Here is a 16,914-nt window from a genome sequence, read left to right as displayed (position 1 = left end):
CAGCACCTTTGCTGGATTTTGAGGACTTGTTTTTTTTTACATGGAGAGAGTGTGACCCTTTTTTCCACTCTCTCATGTGTTTTGAAATGTGTTTTACTCTTGCGTTTCCTTTGGTTATGGAGTCTAAGCAACTCCATAGGCATCATCTGTTCAGTTGTGTCACACAGAACCCTCAGTGCAGTGACACAGGGAAACCGTTTCAGGCTTTCCCAAGCTTTAAATACCTACTCTGGGATAAACTACTGTTTCCCAGAGTACGTAAAGTGAAATTGACTTTACTAGTCTCTTTAAATGCACCATATCTTACAATAGAGTGCAGGAGGGGTTACTTAGTATCCCCTGTGTCTAGATACTCCTGTAGCAGTCAAATGCTACCCTTTCCACCCTAAGTGGCTAGTGGCAGTGGTTTTACAACAAACTACCATGATTTTTTCCAAACGCGATCACCGGTAGCATTAAATCGCAGGAGCCATGTTTTTCAAGATGACGTCTGAGCCCCCTTTGTTTAAAGAGCTCCCGGTCTTCCTTTTTCGACATTTCTTTGTGGAAAGGTCCTTCTAGAGTTTGTCTCTGTGTGCCAAACCAGACCAGGTTTGGTCCCTTTGTTCCTACGCCTTTGGTGGGCTACAGGACTGAAGACTGTCACTGGCGCACGAGTGTCTGGGGTGGGCAGGTCGTGAGAGAGGTGCCTGAATCTCCCTGCGGTTAGTCTCCTAGGAGAACCAAATGAACTCTGGTATAATTGGCGGGCTGACTGTCCGGCAAGGACAGCCACCCTGCTGGTGAGGAACAACTAGGCTGGAATGAATGGGAGAACTAAATAAAAGGAGAGTCTGTGGCTTCGAAGGCAGAGTCGACCACTGGAATGAAAGAACCGAAGACGAGCTTGAAGAGGACAGCTGTTGCAACTCCTGGACCGTTGGTTTGCCCGGTGAAGCCCTGCTGCAGGTCCGAACTGCCAAGTTCACCTCGACAGAGAAGCCCCTTCAAGGACGACTTCTCCCTTTGAGTTGGTGGGACCAATCAACTAGACAGTAATCCACCTGGACACCTTATCTCAGAGCTGGTTGAATTTCCTCAGAGTGCTGCAGGAAACCGTACAACCAGGGAGAGGGACACCAGGTTGTGTGCTTTACTACAGCTACCTGAATTGAAGATTTGCCAAGTGCCAGCTTTTTGACCAGTCCCAGTGCAGTGCAGGAGTCCCCCGATGTCCTCCCTCTTGTCCCCACGACTGAGGCGCAGGAACAGCGTGATCTGCAGGAACTGCCAGGAACAGAAGTCTTCGGCTGCATCTTTTTCTTTATTTGTAAGGTACTGTGAAACGAGACAGAGTACTTGCCTCTCGCAGTGAAAGTGCTTGAAACTTTTGCAACTAGCAGGCCTAATCAGCTTGTGACCCAACATAGAATTCTTCTTGTTACAAACTACTTCCGGGAACTTCTACACAGACTTTACCGTTTACTTACCAGAACCGTTGTATCCTATCCAAGACTTTAGCCCATTGACTTTGGCCTAGCCTATTGAATTGAACTGAACTGACGAACTCAAAGTATCTGCACTGTCAAAGATTAATTGTAATCCTTTTATGTTCTGATAACCTGTTCCTTTTTGCTTCTCCTTTAAAGTATTCTGAATGCCTCAGAACCTTAAAGAGTACAGTACTGAAGTATATTTGTGTATGATATGAACTGCCTCCTTCTAGTGAATGTTTTATAACTGACTGTTGAATAAATGTATAAGTGTTTAACCAAGAACCCTTGAGTGTATCTATCTACAATCACAGGTGTTCTATTTGAACACCTGTGATTGGAGACCTCTGTATAACATCACTGCTCCCATTCCCTTCTTGAGATAAGCCTGGCTGCTCAGCTCCGCTACCAAAAACGGTGTAGTACAGACGTATACCAAAGGTTGGTTTTGCTTACACCTGTAGTCTTAGTTGTGTGTAGTGCACCCAAAGGGTACTGCATACAAACCTTGGCCAACACTGCCAGATTTTCCACCAGAGGCACAAAAGGATGGACAATGCTGTTGAAGAGGGCCCAGGGCAAAGCCCGTCTCTGTGTCTGTCTTAATTGCCTGCAACGATTCGTTGATTGCTTTCCCAAAGAGGTTGTCCCCGAAGGGCATGTCCAGCACCCACAACAGAGGTTGGTGGCCTTCAACCAGTCACAACAAAGGCAGACACCGCTCCCAATCTGTGGGAACCCCGTTCCCACAATGTCCAAAGCCACATTGATGGCATGGCCAATGCCAATTTACCCTCCTGAAGGAGCTTCAGCACCTCGACCTGCTTGTCAGGCAGAAATTCCAGCAGCAGGGCCATCTTATATACACAGCTCCCTGTCAAATCTGGCCAGGATCGCAAGAGCATTTGCTGCCTTGACTGTTGTCGCTGCCGAGTAGAACACCTTCCTACCCGTGGCGTCCAACTTCTTCCCCTTGCTGTGCGGGGGAATGGAGGCTGAAGACGAGGGGTTGGCAGACTTCTTCCTCGCAGCCACCAAGACCACTGAGTCCAGGGAAGGCTGCGACCGTAAGCACTTGGGTGCAGACTCCGGCACCCAGTACTTCTCTAGTGTATCTCTCTTCGCCGGGGCTGTTGCTGGGTTTCTCATCAGCACCAGGTCCTCATCTCAGACGTCGTCTAGGAGAGGCACAGCCAGAATGGTCTTCCCCTTGGCCTCCCGTCATTGATGAAGGACCTTCTTGGTCTCTTCTGGCGTCAGCTGGAAGAGCCCAGACGCGGGCGAGCATAGCATGGAGCAACCCAACTTCATCTGGGGGAGAAGCCCTCGGCAGCGGAGAGATGCTGCGGTCGTCCCCATATCTCTAGGGGGGCAGGTTATGGGTGGCGGTTGATGAGGCGGCGCAGGGTGCCGCTTCCTCCTCTTCTGTCGGCATCCTCTTCTGGATCTCCGACAGTGTCTGTACAGTCAAAAGGATGTCCAGCGATGAGTCTTCTGGAGGTATCAGGGGGGGGGGAGGGGCGAGTCTTGGTAGGCTTGCTGGGTCCAGCGCCCAGGTCGTCGTCGGCATTCCCGCCGCGCCGTCGTCATCGTCCCCTCCAGCGTTTCGGCCGTAGTCACCCTCTGCGTTTCTGCTGTTGTCGTTCCCTACATCCTCCGAGACCATGTGAACAGACATCTCCTCCTCATCCGAGGAAGAAAGATCTGTGCTCTGGAGCACGGTTTAGTTTAGATTATTTATAAAGCGCGTCCAAACCTTCAGGTAGCTGGGCGCATAATCATGTGGTTGAAGCCTCCACTCTCCCCCGCCCCCCTTTTTGCATCCTGAGGGGTAGGTCTCAGGCTTAAGGATGGTATCCTTTTCTCCAGTGTTTTCTCCCCTGGCTTGGTTGAGACCTCCCGCCTTGGGGGGAGGGCCACTCTGGGCGCTGTCTGGGCCTCCTGGCCGGGTCAGCCCCTTTCGCCTGAACCACCTAGGCCTGCAGGGGCAGGTCGGACACTTTTGCCTTGTGCCTTGGTCTTCTCCGGCTTCTCCTGCAGCTTCCCTGGGTTAGCCGATTTCCTCTTCGAGGAGGAGGTGGAGCAATGCCTTCATTCAAATGGAGGCAGACGGTGAAGATGAGCAGGTCCTGCCCGACCCAGGACCTGCTTGCGCGGCGACCCTGATGGAAACAGACTTGCAGTGCTTGGCCTGGTCTTGGCCCCCATGGATGGAGAGCCCTCAAAGGACTTAGAAGCCCGCTCTTCAGACCGGCCAGTCCTGGGTGAGGCATGCTCCTGCTTGCCACATGGGGTAGAGGCCTTGGCGTTAGCCACGCCACCAACCTACTTTGAAGATACTGGACGGTGCGCTTTGAGAAACCAAGGCAGATCTCACAATCTGCTTCCGGGTGTAGACAGTAGAGGCACTGGGAGTGTTTGTCCTCCACAAATGCGTTCCTTAATCCGCAGTTGGAGCAGAACTTGAAGAGGAATCCTCCCTTCCTTCTCCTTAGACATGGTCCGGCATGCGGTGTAGGCCCGATGACCTTCTGGAATCTTCGATGAACTCTCGACGATTCTTGCCCATGAAGGGCGTTGAAAGACGCAGACAAACAGATCCCTGCTTGCCGGGGAAAGGCAGAAAGAGCACACAGGCTCCATTTGACAAAAATAGAAACTATCGAAAAAAGCACGAAAATGTAGAAAAGCTCACGGAGCGAAACACGAGGACTCCCAACACTTGAATGGGTGGTTAAAATGTGAAGATGGCTGCCAGGGGAGGGGTTTAGGGAGAGGGCAGTCATTGGATGGGGGCAGAATGACCCAGAGCTCAGTGATTGGTTTATAGGCGAAAGACAGTTTGTGAGTGAAAGTGAAATTGTTTTTTCATTTACCGAGGATTCCCGTCCTGGCGACGGTGAATCCATGCCAGACCCCATGCTGGAGAACTACAAAACTCTCTAAACGTGCAAGCCTTTTTATTAACTATGAAGCATCTCAGTTCCATAGAATGTGCTCCAATTGACCTTGGCTGTCCTGGCTCCCTGCAGACTCTTCTTGTCCATTGACCTTGATATTTTCTGTCCCTCAGAGGTGATAACTTGTGGTTAGACTGTTATTGCTGGGAAAGGTTTTGTCTAGATTTCATTGGAAGATTTAAGTATACGCACATGCCCTGAGAACCGGTTTAACCTTTTTCCTTCCTTTAACTTTTTCTTTCTTTAACCTCAAGATCTGCAACGTGTACTATTGATATATAAATGCTATTACTGTCCTTGTGAATATAGTCACCTTCGGGTGTAGGAAGTGTGTAAAAAGCATATCAAAAGAGTATGCACTAACTTGTGCGGATTCTGGAAAAGTATTTGAAAGTATATTTGATTGTTACATATCTTGCCCTTTTTAAAGAACGCTCATTTAAAAATTGATGCTAAATAAATAACTATAACTGAAACCTTGAGTATGGCTACTCTTATTTGCGAAATTCATTGCTACAGCTCTACAGCTCACATTTGCACCTCTTGAGATAGGCCTGGCTGCTCAGTCACACTACCAACTTGTGTAGTACAGCCCTATACCAAAACGTGGGTTACCTAATAGCAAGAAGGCAAGAGTTGTGTAGTCTCACACAGTGTTACTACATCAATTCTTGCCCAACAATATGGAAGGAGGTGGAGTTCATACAGAGGGTGTTCGGTCTTAATATGCTGCATTGAAATCACCTGACCATCTAGATATACAGTGGCCATAATAAGTTCTTACCTGCCCCACTAGGGTGCATAGGGCTACTGATGCGAGGACTCATTGGTGCAAATCCTCCAATTGTAAGGTTTGTAACATCCCGAGGCTGAAAATAGGGAACAATAAATAATTATTCTAAATGAGAAAGCTCTGATCGAAGCAGACTACCTACTTGCCCATTTCAAACTCCTTGTGCTAAATAAAAGGCTGAAGGAGGCCAGGCTGTATGCCCAACCTGGTGTCAAGCAAGGCCAAAACACTGACCCATTGGCATCACCCATGAAAAAAGACCAGGCTTAACTGCCACTTATAGGGTAAGGCAAAACCCTGCAGTAACAATAGGGATCGAGACCAACAGCTGTACCCAAAAACAAAAAAGAAAATACCAGTCCCTGTGGCAAACCTGATGACTCTGACCAGGATCTGAAATGCACCAGGATGCAAGAGGCAGGCCAGGCTCTGTGGCACAAGTGTCTTAAGTGATCCCTCCCTGCAGCCCTCCAGTATTTGAGTAAGACAGGGTCCACAAATCCCTTAAAGGAATGTTTTGCAGCACGCTCACATACACCAAGGAATTTGGTGTTCACATTGACACATGAAAGACCAGTTGTGTACACCTTTATCCCAATTCACAACCCCTTACATCCGAATTTCAATGTCTGCAACTACACACAATCATATCTTGCTTTTGAATAACAATTACCTTGGAGCCTCCAGCCAGGACCACGTGTCTTGTTTTACAAACAAACATGCCTCCGTTTTCTACAAGTTTCTTACAATGTAGAAATGAAAACCCTCGGAAGAGGTGGCGAATCTCCCCTTCACGTCCCTGCAGAAAGCAAGTGATCAGCAGCAATATATCAGTATGAAGACAACATTTTCATTGCTTTGCCTTAGACCACAGCATGGTTTGCCATCACGCACTGGCACATGTAAGTACTCTAAATTGTAAGGGAACACCCGAATACGGCCAGTTTTTTTAAACATTATCTGGGATTTAAATACCAGCCAAGCACTACAAACAAGCATTTTCATTAGAGGCAAGTACTTCTCATACCGAATGAGGTCCATCTATAACTTTCACAATGTCTTTGACATGTATGTTGTTTTGCTCAGAGTCCAGGGCCACTGCAAACCGGTTGTCTTTCTTCCTGGTCACAGCCTGGTGTTTTGTGGTTACCACTTTCCCATGCATGTTCAGGATCTGTGGGTAAGAGAGGGCATTAAAATAGATCACAAGCCTTCCCAGACAACACCAGCACAGCTATTTGGAGCACTCACCTGAAAAGTCTCTCTCTCCAAACGTACAATCACTCCTACAGTCTGTGGGTCCAGCTGCACAAGTTCCCCCCACTCGTGTTGACCACCAACATCTACCCCAGATGCAGTCTCCGAGCACAGCTGCAGGTCCCGAGGTAGCACCTTCAGCTGCAAGAGTCAGGTGCAAAAACTGGTCAGCATTGTTTCAATTGCTTGGCCAAAACTGTTTGACGATGTCCTGCCTGACACAAATTGAATTTTAATGGGAGTCCGTGGCTCTTCAGTAGACCTGCAGGTAGCTACAATAGGTGGTCTTTACCGTACCCGCTTACTGCCAGTGGCGACCAGTCACTACGTGCGGGCACTGTCCCCCCACCCCGAGTGGCAGGCGGCCCCTTCGCCTGAGTGGCAGTGTGCTTTATTTGCATGAGGGACTGTACTGTCTGACTCTGGGCATGTCCCTCGCTACGCAATTTATGTTTCTTTGTCTGCAGAGCCCAAGGGCTCCACAACAAACGTAGCACAAAATAATGAGAGGCAGCAGAGAATCTGAAGCATTGCCCTGCTGCCTCTCATTATTGCTCTAGCAGCATAGACACTCTTACTGACAAAGGAATCCTCTCTTGCCAGTTAGTGCATTTGTGTTGCAGGGGAGGGGAGAACCATCTGGTAAGGTTTTTAATGTAATATGTATGGATAGTATGAATGTGATCTTTACATGAATGCGTGCATGCAAAGATGTGTGAATGCGCGGGAGAAAATGTTGGTTGTGTGCGTGCGTCAGTGCCAACCTCTAAATGTAGCAGGGCCCTGCTCGGGATGGGGGTTTCTAGGGGCATGGCAACATATTTTTACCAGTACCGTGCATCAATGGTAAAGCATAGCATGAATGGTAAGAGAAGTGTCAAAATGTGGCTGACAGGTACTGTCCATCAAGGCTAAAACTAACTTGTTAAGTGTTATTACGTGGCTAGACTGGCCTACGTAATAACACTTGGTGGTTAAGAGTAGATTTTGTGCAAAATTCTCTCCACCTGCGAGTCCCCCAGCACTTTTTTTTTTTGACCGATTCTCCTGAGTTGCAACCTTTTTTAAACACTCATTGTTTTACTCTGATCATGGGAACCCTTTCTAACTCTTTTTGGTATTTCTTTGTGGAGTCATGTTTTTGTTAGGGAGAATTCTCATTTCTGTGCTAATTCCCTTGAACCTTAGAGACCCCCAGCTCTTTTGCTGGACTTTGATTTTCTATCCTGGAGTGAGACAGACCCTTTTCTCATGTACTTTTGATCTGATCGTATTTGGATTCTGTGTTTTCATTGTTTTTGGAGTCTGACAAACTCCATAGGCATCTACTTTTTGTATGGGGACACATGTATCACTTTTTGTATGCGAGAACTACTGTTCCCAAGAATAGTAAAGTGAAATTGAATTTACTTACCTTTTCTCTCTGTAGATCCATCAAACACCATCTTATATGGAGTGCTGGGGGCGGGGGGGTTACTTAGTAGCCCCTTTTTCTACCTACTCATGTAAAAAAATGTACGTTACCTTCACTACATTAAATGAATGGTGGCAATGATTGAATTTTCTTACCATTTTGCTTTTCTACCGCAGGCTGAAACCTCAGCTGCAGTATAGCGCCCATGGGTGACCATTGTGTCAAAATGGCCCTGGTCGTCCCTTTTCGCCATTTCTTGTTAGTGAAGTCTTTCTTGGGGTTTACTCTGCGCGCCAAACCAGGTTTAACCCTTTTATTTGTTTTGCCTTTGGCAGGCTTCAGTGCTGAAACCCGCCTCTCGCTCCACTGTGTCTGCAGGGCAGGAAGCGAGGGAGGTGCCCGACTCCCTGTCCTTAGTCTCCTTGGTAACCTGAATGCACCCAGAGCCGATGGCTGGCTGTCCTTAGAGGACAGCCACCCTGCTGTGTGAGTGGCAGCTAGGCTGTGTGGTAGGGAGAATTCTCAGAAATGTGCTAATTCCCTTCTACCTTAGAGAGCCCCAGCACGTTTGCTAGACTTTAGGACTTTTTAATTGTTATCCTGGAGAGCGCAATACCTTTTTCCCCACTCATGTATTTTTCTTTAATATGATCTCTGTTTCTTTAGGTTTTGAGAGTCTGACAAACTCCATAAGCATCATTCTTTTACATTGTGTCACACAGCACCTTTAGTGAAATGGCACAGGGAAGTCTTTCAGATGTCCCAAAAGTTTCAATACCTTCTCTTGAATAAACTACTGTTTCAAAGAGCAGTGAAGTGAAATTGACTTCACTTACATTTGTACCTTTCAAGACCCAGCACACACTATCCTTCAATAGAGTGCTGGAGGGGCTACTTAGTATCCCCTTTGTCTAGTTTCTCATGTAACATTACAATTAATGGCTGGTGGCAGTGGTTTACTTTTAGGCAAGATTGTGCGGTGGACCCTTTGGGTGCATGTTAGGCAGAGTTTGTATGCAGTACCCTTTGGGACCACTACACACAACTAAGACTACAGGTGTAAGCAAGCCAACCTTTGGTATACGTCTGTACTACACAGTTTTTGGTAGTGGAGCCGAGGAAGCCAGGCTTATCTCAAGAGGGGAATGTGAGCAGTAGAACAAGTTACTTCTTACCTTGTAACGTTCTTTCGACGGGATGTTCCTCCGACGTATTCCTCATCTTAGATATATATCCTTCCAGCTCTGCTGGCCTCGGAAAATTTTTTCTTTAGAGGGCGCTGCGCGTCGACGTCCCTCGAGTCGATGACCCTCGACAGCCGCCGTATCGACGCTCGACGTCATCTTGCCCATAAAGGCCGCGCGCAGCGTCCGTTGCTCAGTTCCGTTTTGTAGCCCACAGTATTACTGTCTGGACTAGACTAATCACCCTGAAGGAGCATAAGCTGCAACAACAAGGGAAGTAGAACTGCGGGGATGGATGGGAGGGTCGATGAGGAATACGTCGGAGGAACATCCCGTCGAAAGAACGTTACAAGGTAAGAAGTAACTTGTTCTTCGAAGGGATTGTGTCCTCCGACGTATTCCTCATCTTAGATAGGCTCCCATAGCAGTATTCTATATTCGGAGGAGGGAGTACTGACTTCACGCTGTCTTCTATTGATGAATAGAATGTAGTACAGCCCTTCCAAACCTAGTCTCTTGACTAGAGGAGGAATCCAGATTGTAAAAACGTGTAAAGGTATGGACAGACGACCATGTAGCGGCCGCACATATGTCTTTAATCGGCACGCCTCTTTTGAGGGCCGATGAAGCTGCAATACCTCTGGTCGAATGAGCCCTAAGGTTTTGAGGGGGCTCTTTCCCTGCCAGTTTATAACATTCCAGAATGGCTAGAATGATCCATCTGGAAATGGTCTGCTTAGTTATTGGTAACCCCAGCTTGTGACCTGCGTAGCCTACAAACAGCTGGTCTGCCTGTCTTATCCTGGCTAGTCTACTAATGTAAAAACTTAAAACCCTCCTAGGGTCTAGTCTGTGTAACCTCTCTTCCTCTTTCCCCGGGTGAGGAGGAGGATAGAAAGATGGTAGGGTAATCTTCTGAGAGATATGGAATTCAGAGACTACTTTTGGGAGGAAATTAGGCTTCACTTGCAGGACAACTTTGTCTTTGTGAAAGATTGTATGAGGAGGTTTACAAGAAAGAGCTTGTAATTCGCTCACCCTTCTAGCAGATGTAAGTGCTATTAATAAAACAGTCTTAAGGGTAAGGAATCTTAACGAACAAGAATGGAGAGGTTCGAAAGGTGTCCCCATCAGGAAAGTTAATACTAAGTTTAAATCCCATAGGGGAACTTGGAATGGTCTTGGGGGATAAACATTGGTTAACCCCTTTAAAAACTGTATTACCAAGGGTAATTTGAAATAGGATGGTTCTTCCGCAGTACGCTTAAAGATAGATAGCGCTGCGAGATAGCCCTTAATGGTGCCAACTTGAAGGCCTGAATTTGCCAAATATAGTAGGAAGGACAAAACCATTGGTGTACCACATGAAAATGGGTCGATATTCTGTTCTCTACACCAGCTGCAAAATTTGTTCCAACGGCAGCGGTATAAAGACTTTGTTGCTGGCCTCCTTGCCGAAAGCAACACCTCCATAACATCATCAGGGAGGTCCCAATCCTTGTACCTCAGCCGTTCAGAAGCCAAGCGTGAAGGTTGAGGGTTTTGATGTCTGGATGGAGAACCTGACCTCCCTTCTGTGAGAGTAGGTTCTCTCTGAGAGGAAGTCGAAATGGAGGGCAGATGGACAAGTCTAGAAGGTCCGGGTACCACGTTCTCCTGGCCCAATCCGGGGCAATTAGGATCATGGTTCTCCGGAATCTTCTCAACCTCCTGATCATTTGAGGAATGACAGGGACCGGTGGGAACGCGTACAGAAGCGGAAACTCCCAGTCCACTATGAACGCGTCTCCCAGAGCTCCTCTCGGAGGAAATTCCCTTGAGCAGAACAGGACGCATTTCCTGTTTAGGCTGGTGGCGAACAGATCTACCTGAGGGGTTCCCCAAAGGGCGAAGATCTCTTGAAGGACTTCCTGAGCTAGCTGCCACTCGTGGGAGACTGTGTTCTGCCTGCTCAGAGCGTCCGCTGTCAAGTTCTTCTCTCCGGCTAGGTGAACTGCCGATAGAGAGATTCCTTCTTGGATTGCCCAAAACCTGAGCTGCATCGCCTCTCTGCACAGGGGTAGTGATCCTACGCCTCCTCTTTTGTTGAGGTAATGCATGGCCACCGTGTTGTCCGTCATTATCAGGACGTTCTTCCCTTGTACAACTGGCAGGAAAGCCTTCAACGCAAGTTTGATGGCTCTCAGCTCTAACAGGTTGATGTGTAGTCTGGACTCCGATGGAGACCAACGACCGCTGATGGTCAAGTCGTTGGCGTGGGCTCCCCACCCCGTGAGTGAGGCATCCGTGACTACTGTTATCTCCGGCCAGGGTTGCCAAAACTGTTCTCCTTTCAGAATGTTCTCCTGACAGGCCCACCACTGAAGGTCTCGAGCCACCCTGCCGGGAACCTGAAGAAGATCTGTCATTCTCCCTGAGAATTGTGACCACTGAGTCCTCAGTGCCCACTGGAGAGATCTCATTCTCAGGCAAGCCTCTGGCACAAGGAAAATGCAGGATGCCATGAGGCCTAGCAACCTCAAAAAGTCGAAAGCTGGGAGACGTTGGGCAAGTTGGAACTTGGTAACCATCTGTAGAATATCTTGAGCCCTCACCTCTGGTGGCGAGGCTTTTCCCAGGGAAGTATCCAGGATCGCTCCTATGAACTGGAGTCTCTGCGATGGTATCATTTGAGACTTCTTTAAATTGAGGGAGAAGCCCAGCTTGTGAAGGGAGTAGCATACGTGATTTAGCTGGATCTGAGCTTGCTCCGGAGAAACAGCCCTGATCAGCCAATCGTCCAGGTAGGGGTAGACGTGAATCCCTTCCCTCCTTAGACTTGCCGCCACTACCGACATTAACTTGGTGAAGACCCTCGGGGCGGAGGTCAGCCCAAAAGGCAGTACTCGAAATTGATAGTGAGAGTTGCCAATTGCGAACCTCAGGTATTTCCTGTGTTTGCGATGGATAGGCACATGGAAATAAGCGTCCTGAAGGTCCAGAGATACCAACCAGTCCTGAAACTGAAGGGCCTGGAGGATCTGAGAAAGAGTGACCATCTTGAATTTGTCTTTCCTGAGGAATTTGTTCAATTCTCGCAAGTCCAAGATGGGTCTCAGTCCTCCGTCTTTCTTTGGAATGAGAAAGTAAGGGGAGTACCAGCCCTTGTTCCTCTCCGCTACAGGTACCGGTTCTATGGCACCTTTCTCTAGCAGGTCTATAATTTCCTGCAAGAGGAGCGGATCTGGAGCTTTCTGAGAGCTGATCCCCGGTGGATGACTCTGAGGTATACGTAGGAAAGGTAGGCAGTAACCTTGGGCAACTGTTTCCAATGCCCAAGCATCTGACGTGATAGCCTGCCATTCCGCCAGATGTTGAGTCAACCTGCCTCCTACAGGTGTCCTGTGAGGGAAGTCCTCAGAGTGGTTTTGGGGCGGCTGATGCAGATGCCGATGGTAAAGAGGCACCTGCTGTTGCTGCGGCTTTAGAATATCTACCCCGTCCACCTCGGGTAGTTCTTCTTTGACCCCTTTGAGCCGGTCGTCCTCTACCTCTTCCGAATGAGGAGTAGAAGCGAAAGGACTTGCCCCTCGCAGAGGTTCCTGTGGGACGAAAAGGAGTCTGACGGATTGCAGCTCCTAGGGATTTTGCTGCTGTTTTTGAAGTTTGCAGTTTCTCTAAACTGTCATCCGCCTTTTTCCCGAACAAAGAAGAGCCATCAAATGGCATGTTTAAGAGCCTGGCTTGCACATCTGGGGCAAAACCCGACTTTCTCAACCAAGCGAACCGCCTGGTTGATGTACTTGCCGCCATTGCTCTGCTGATACTGTCAGCCGAATCAATGCCCGTCTGGAGGGATTCGCACATAGCGTCTTTACCGTCCTGTATAATATTCAGGAACGCATCCCTTTCTTCTCCCTCCGGGATGCAGTCAGCCGCTGTAGAAGCACACTCCCAAAGTGTATGGCTGAACCTAGCAAGGGTGCAAGTAGCATTAACAGACTTTAACGCCATGCTACATGCTGAAAAGACTTTCTTAGCCATAGCATCATATTTTTTATCGTCCCTGTCCTGTGGGACAGTAGGATAAGCCGTCTTGACGTCGGTAGAGGATGCTGCTTGTACCACCAGACTTTCTGGGGATGGATGTTTAGACAAGAACTCTGGGTCTGTGGAAGATACTCTGTACTTTGCAGACAGTTTTTTATTTACTGCTGGTATTACATCTGGGGTTTCCCAGTTTGTCATGATCTTTCTCTGAAGAGCTTTATGAAAGGGCACCACTGGATCCTCTTGTGGGCCTTTGTCAAGAATATCCGTGAGGTCATCTTGCTGGAAAGATTGTGAAGGTGTAGACCACCCCATGAACTCTGTAATTCTGGCCATTAAGGCTCTGTAGGGGGTTTCAGCATGCTCCCCCGGGCTGGTTTAGCAAAATCCACCTCAGGGCAAGTCTCTAAACCGCTTGCCTCATATAAAGAATCTAGAAGATCCTTTAATCTGCGCTCTTCAGAGGAAAATTCCTCTCTAACTGGGGTTACAGGTCCCTGTAACTCAAATGTGTCTTGTTCTGACAAATCACCCTCTTCTAAAATTGAGGATTTAGTTCTCAATTGTTCTGAACTAATAAAGGGAGTAAATCCCATTTCCAAGGCAGAGGGTGCTGAACTTGTCATTATTGGCCTCGAAAGCGTCGATGCCGACGTCGAAGGCTTCGAGCGTGGCGTCGAAAACAGAGGTGGAGGCCTCGAGGACCTCGACAGAATTGGAATTTTACTCGACAATATCGACGCCATCGGCCTGGGAATCGTCACTGGATGTGTGGTCACCGTGACTTTTCTCGGCGCCGACGCCGGTGTCGAGGCCGGCGTCGAGTCGACAGACCTGTGTGTCGAAGGTTCCTTCGACAACGGCGTCGAAGACCTCGACGTCGACGGAACCTTCGTCGACGGCGTCGACGGAACCTTCGAGCAAGGTTTGGAGGTCATAGTCCTACTCGAGGGTTCGAGACGCGCTCGAGAGGTTTCTTTCGCCGGGTACTGCGACTCGCGGCGTTTTTGACCTTTGGGTCTTTCGACCAGAGCATCGCTCTCGGCAGTCTTCGAGGGGGTCGAGGCCGCTTTCTCGAAGACGCTCATCATGTTTTTTCTGAATTCCTCCCATTCAGCCCGGGAACTATGTTTCGTGGGGCAAGGGATTCTTTTTGGCGAAACAGAGGAAGAGGAAGACGGAGAAGGGGATCTTCGACGTCTCCTCTTCGAGTGTTTCGATCTCGAGGAGTGATGAGACCCACTCCGAGATCTGGAGCGTGAATGGTGACGAGGAGACGAATGTCTCGACTTCGTCGAAGAGGAAGAAGCTTTAAAAGTCTTACCTTTCTCCAGCTTCCCCCTACGCTCCTTCAGGGCCTTAGCTGTCATGGACATACAGTCCTCGCACTCCGAACAATGGTGTTCGGCTCCCAAGCACCACAGACAATTTCTGTGAGGATCGGTCAACAACATCTTTTTCCCACAATCTCGACATTTTTTGAAGCCGGATCGAGGGGTTGTCGGTTCCGACGAGGAAGCCATCGAGTACGATATCGAATAACTCGAAGTAAATAGTACTAAGAACTGAGCAACGGTATTCCGAGGCACCGAGTAGCGCGGAAAAACGGAACTAAGCAACGGACGCTGCGCGCGGCCTTTATGGGCAAGATGACGTCGAGCGTCGATACGGCGGCTGTCGAGGGTCATCGACTCGAGGGACGTCGACGCGCAGCGCCCTCTAAAGAAAAAATTTTCCGAGGCCAGCAGAGCTGGAAGGATATATATCTAAGATGAGGAATACGTCGGAGGACACAATCCCTTCGAAATTATGTTACACAGAGGTCTACATTCACAGGTGTCCAAATAAACTCTTACACTCAAGGTTCTTTGGTGAAACACTTATTAATTTAACAGTCAGTTATAAAACATTCACTAGAAGGAGGCAGTTAAATATCATACACAAATATACTTCATTACTATACTCATTAAGTTTCCGAGGCATTCCGACTACTTTGAAGGAGGAGCAAAAAGGAATAGGTTCAGAACATAAAAAGATTACAATTATTCTTAGACAGTGCAGATACTTTGAGTTCACCAGAATTAAATAGGCTAGGCCAAAGTCAATGGGCTAAAGTCTTGGATAGGGAAAAACGGTTCTGGTAAGTAAACTGTAAAGCCTCTGTAGAAGTTCTCAGAAGTAGTTTGTAAAAAGAAGAATTATATGTTGGGTCACAAGCTGATTAGGCCTGCGAGTTGCAAAAGTTTCAAGCACTTTCACTGTGAGAGGTAAGTACTCTCAGTCTCGTTTCACAGTACCTTACAAATGAAGAAAAAGATGCAGCTGAAGACTTCTGCTCCTGGCATTTACTGCAGATCTCGCTGTTCCTGAACCTCAGTCGTGGGGACAAGAGGGAGGACGTTGGGGGACACCTGCACTGCACCGGGACTGGTCAAAAAGCTGGCACTTGGCAAATCTTCCATTCCGGTAGCTGTAGTAAAGCACACAAACTGTTGTCCCTCTCCCTTGTTATATGGTTTCCTGCCGCACTCTGAGGAAATACAACTAGCTCTGAGATAAGATGTCCAAGTGGCTTAGTGTCGAGTTGATTGGTCGCACCAACTCAAAGGGAGATGTCGTCCTTGAAGGGGCTTCTCTGTCGAGGTGAACTTGGCAATTCGGAACTGCAGCAGGGCTTCACCAGGCAATCCAACGGTCCAGGAGTTTCAGCAGCCGTCCTCTTCAAGATCGTCTTCGGTTCTTTCGTTACAGTGGTCGTCTGCCTTCCAAGCGAAGAGACTCCCCTTTTATACAGTTCTCTCCCATTCATTCCAGCCTAGCTGTCCCTCACTCAGCAGGGTGACCGTCCTTGCCAGACAGCCAGCCAATCACACCAGAGTGCATTTGGGTCTCCTAGGAGACTAAGCGCAGGGAGCTTCAGGCACCTCCCTCACTTACTGACCACCCCAGACACTCGGGCGCCAGAGGCGGTCTTCAGTCTTGAAGCCCGCCAAAGGCGAATGAACAAAGGAACCAAACCTGGTTTGGCGTGCAGAGCAAAACGCTAGAAGGACCTTTCCACAAAGAAATGGCGAAAAAAGAAGACCGGGACCAGTTTAAACAAAGGGGGCTCAGACGCCATCTTGAAAAACATGGCTCCCACGATTTAACACTACCGGTGTTCGCGGTCGGGAAAAATCATGGTAGTTTGTTGTAAAACTACTGCCACCAGCCATTTTGAGAGGAAAGGGTAGTATTTGACTGCTACATGAGTATCTAAACACAGGGGATACCAAGTAACCCCTGCAGCACTCTATTGTAAGATAGGGTGTGCTTGGTCTAGGAATTTAAAGAGACTAGTAAAGTCAATTTCACTTTACTTACTCTGTCAAACAGTTTATCCCAGAGAATGTATTTAAACCTTGGGAAAGCCTGAAAAGGTTTCCCTGTGTCACTGCACTGAGGGTGCTGTCTAACCCAACCGAAAAGAGGATGCCTATGGAGTTGGTTAGACTCCATAAACAAAGGTAACACAAGAGTAAAACACATTTCAAAACACCCGAGAGTGGGAAAAAGGGTCATGCTCTCTCCAGGTAAAAAAGACAAGTCCTCAAAATCCAGCTACGTTTCTGGGGGTTTCTAAGGTGAAGGGAATTAGCAAATTATTTGAGAATTCTCCGCAACAGTGCACTACAGCAACCTTGATCTCCTGGCAATAGGAGCCCAACCTTTGGTATAAGTCTGTACTACACAGGTTGGTAGAGTCGCTGAGCAGCCAGGCTTATCTCAAGAGGGGTCAATGTGAGCAGTAGGGTTGTAACACAGA

The 16,914-nt window shown here is 48.2% G+C and overlaps 1 protein-coding gene across 3 annotated transcripts in view; it reads right to left on the bottom strand.

Annotated features, from left to right (window-relative positions):
- The window catches only part of SUPT5H (SPT5 homolog, DSIF elongation factor subunit), a 342,489-nt gene that overhangs the window by 158,340 nt on the left and 167,235 nt on the right, over window positions 1-16,914 (bottom strand). For all 3 annotated transcript variants that reach the window (XM_069644283.1, XM_069644282.1, XM_069644284.1), the window contains 4 exons: window positions 6,477-6,623; window positions 6,253-6,399; window positions 5,899-6,024; window positions 5,217-5,301 (listed from right to left, as the gene is read on the bottom strand). In XM_069644283.1, the coding sequence (XP_069500384.1) occupies window positions 5,217-5,301; window positions 5,899-6,024; window positions 6,253-6,399; window positions 6,477-6,623 (505 nt within the window). The remainder of the gene's footprint in view (window positions 1-5,216; window positions 5,302-5,898; window positions 6,025-6,252; window positions 6,400-6,476; window positions 6,624-16,914) is intronic.

Source organism: Ambystoma mexicanum, chromosome 2p (assembly GCF_040938575.1).
Source record: "Ambystoma mexicanum isolate Mex_15411 chromosome 2p, UKY_AmexF1_1, whole genome shotgun sequence".
NCBI classification, from domain to species: domain Eukaryota; kingdom Metazoa; phylum Chordata; class Amphibia; order Caudata; family Ambystomatidae; genus Ambystoma; species Ambystoma mexicanum.
Note: the sequence above shows the minus strand (reverse complement) of the source record. Positions and strands in the feature narration are given on the sequence as shown.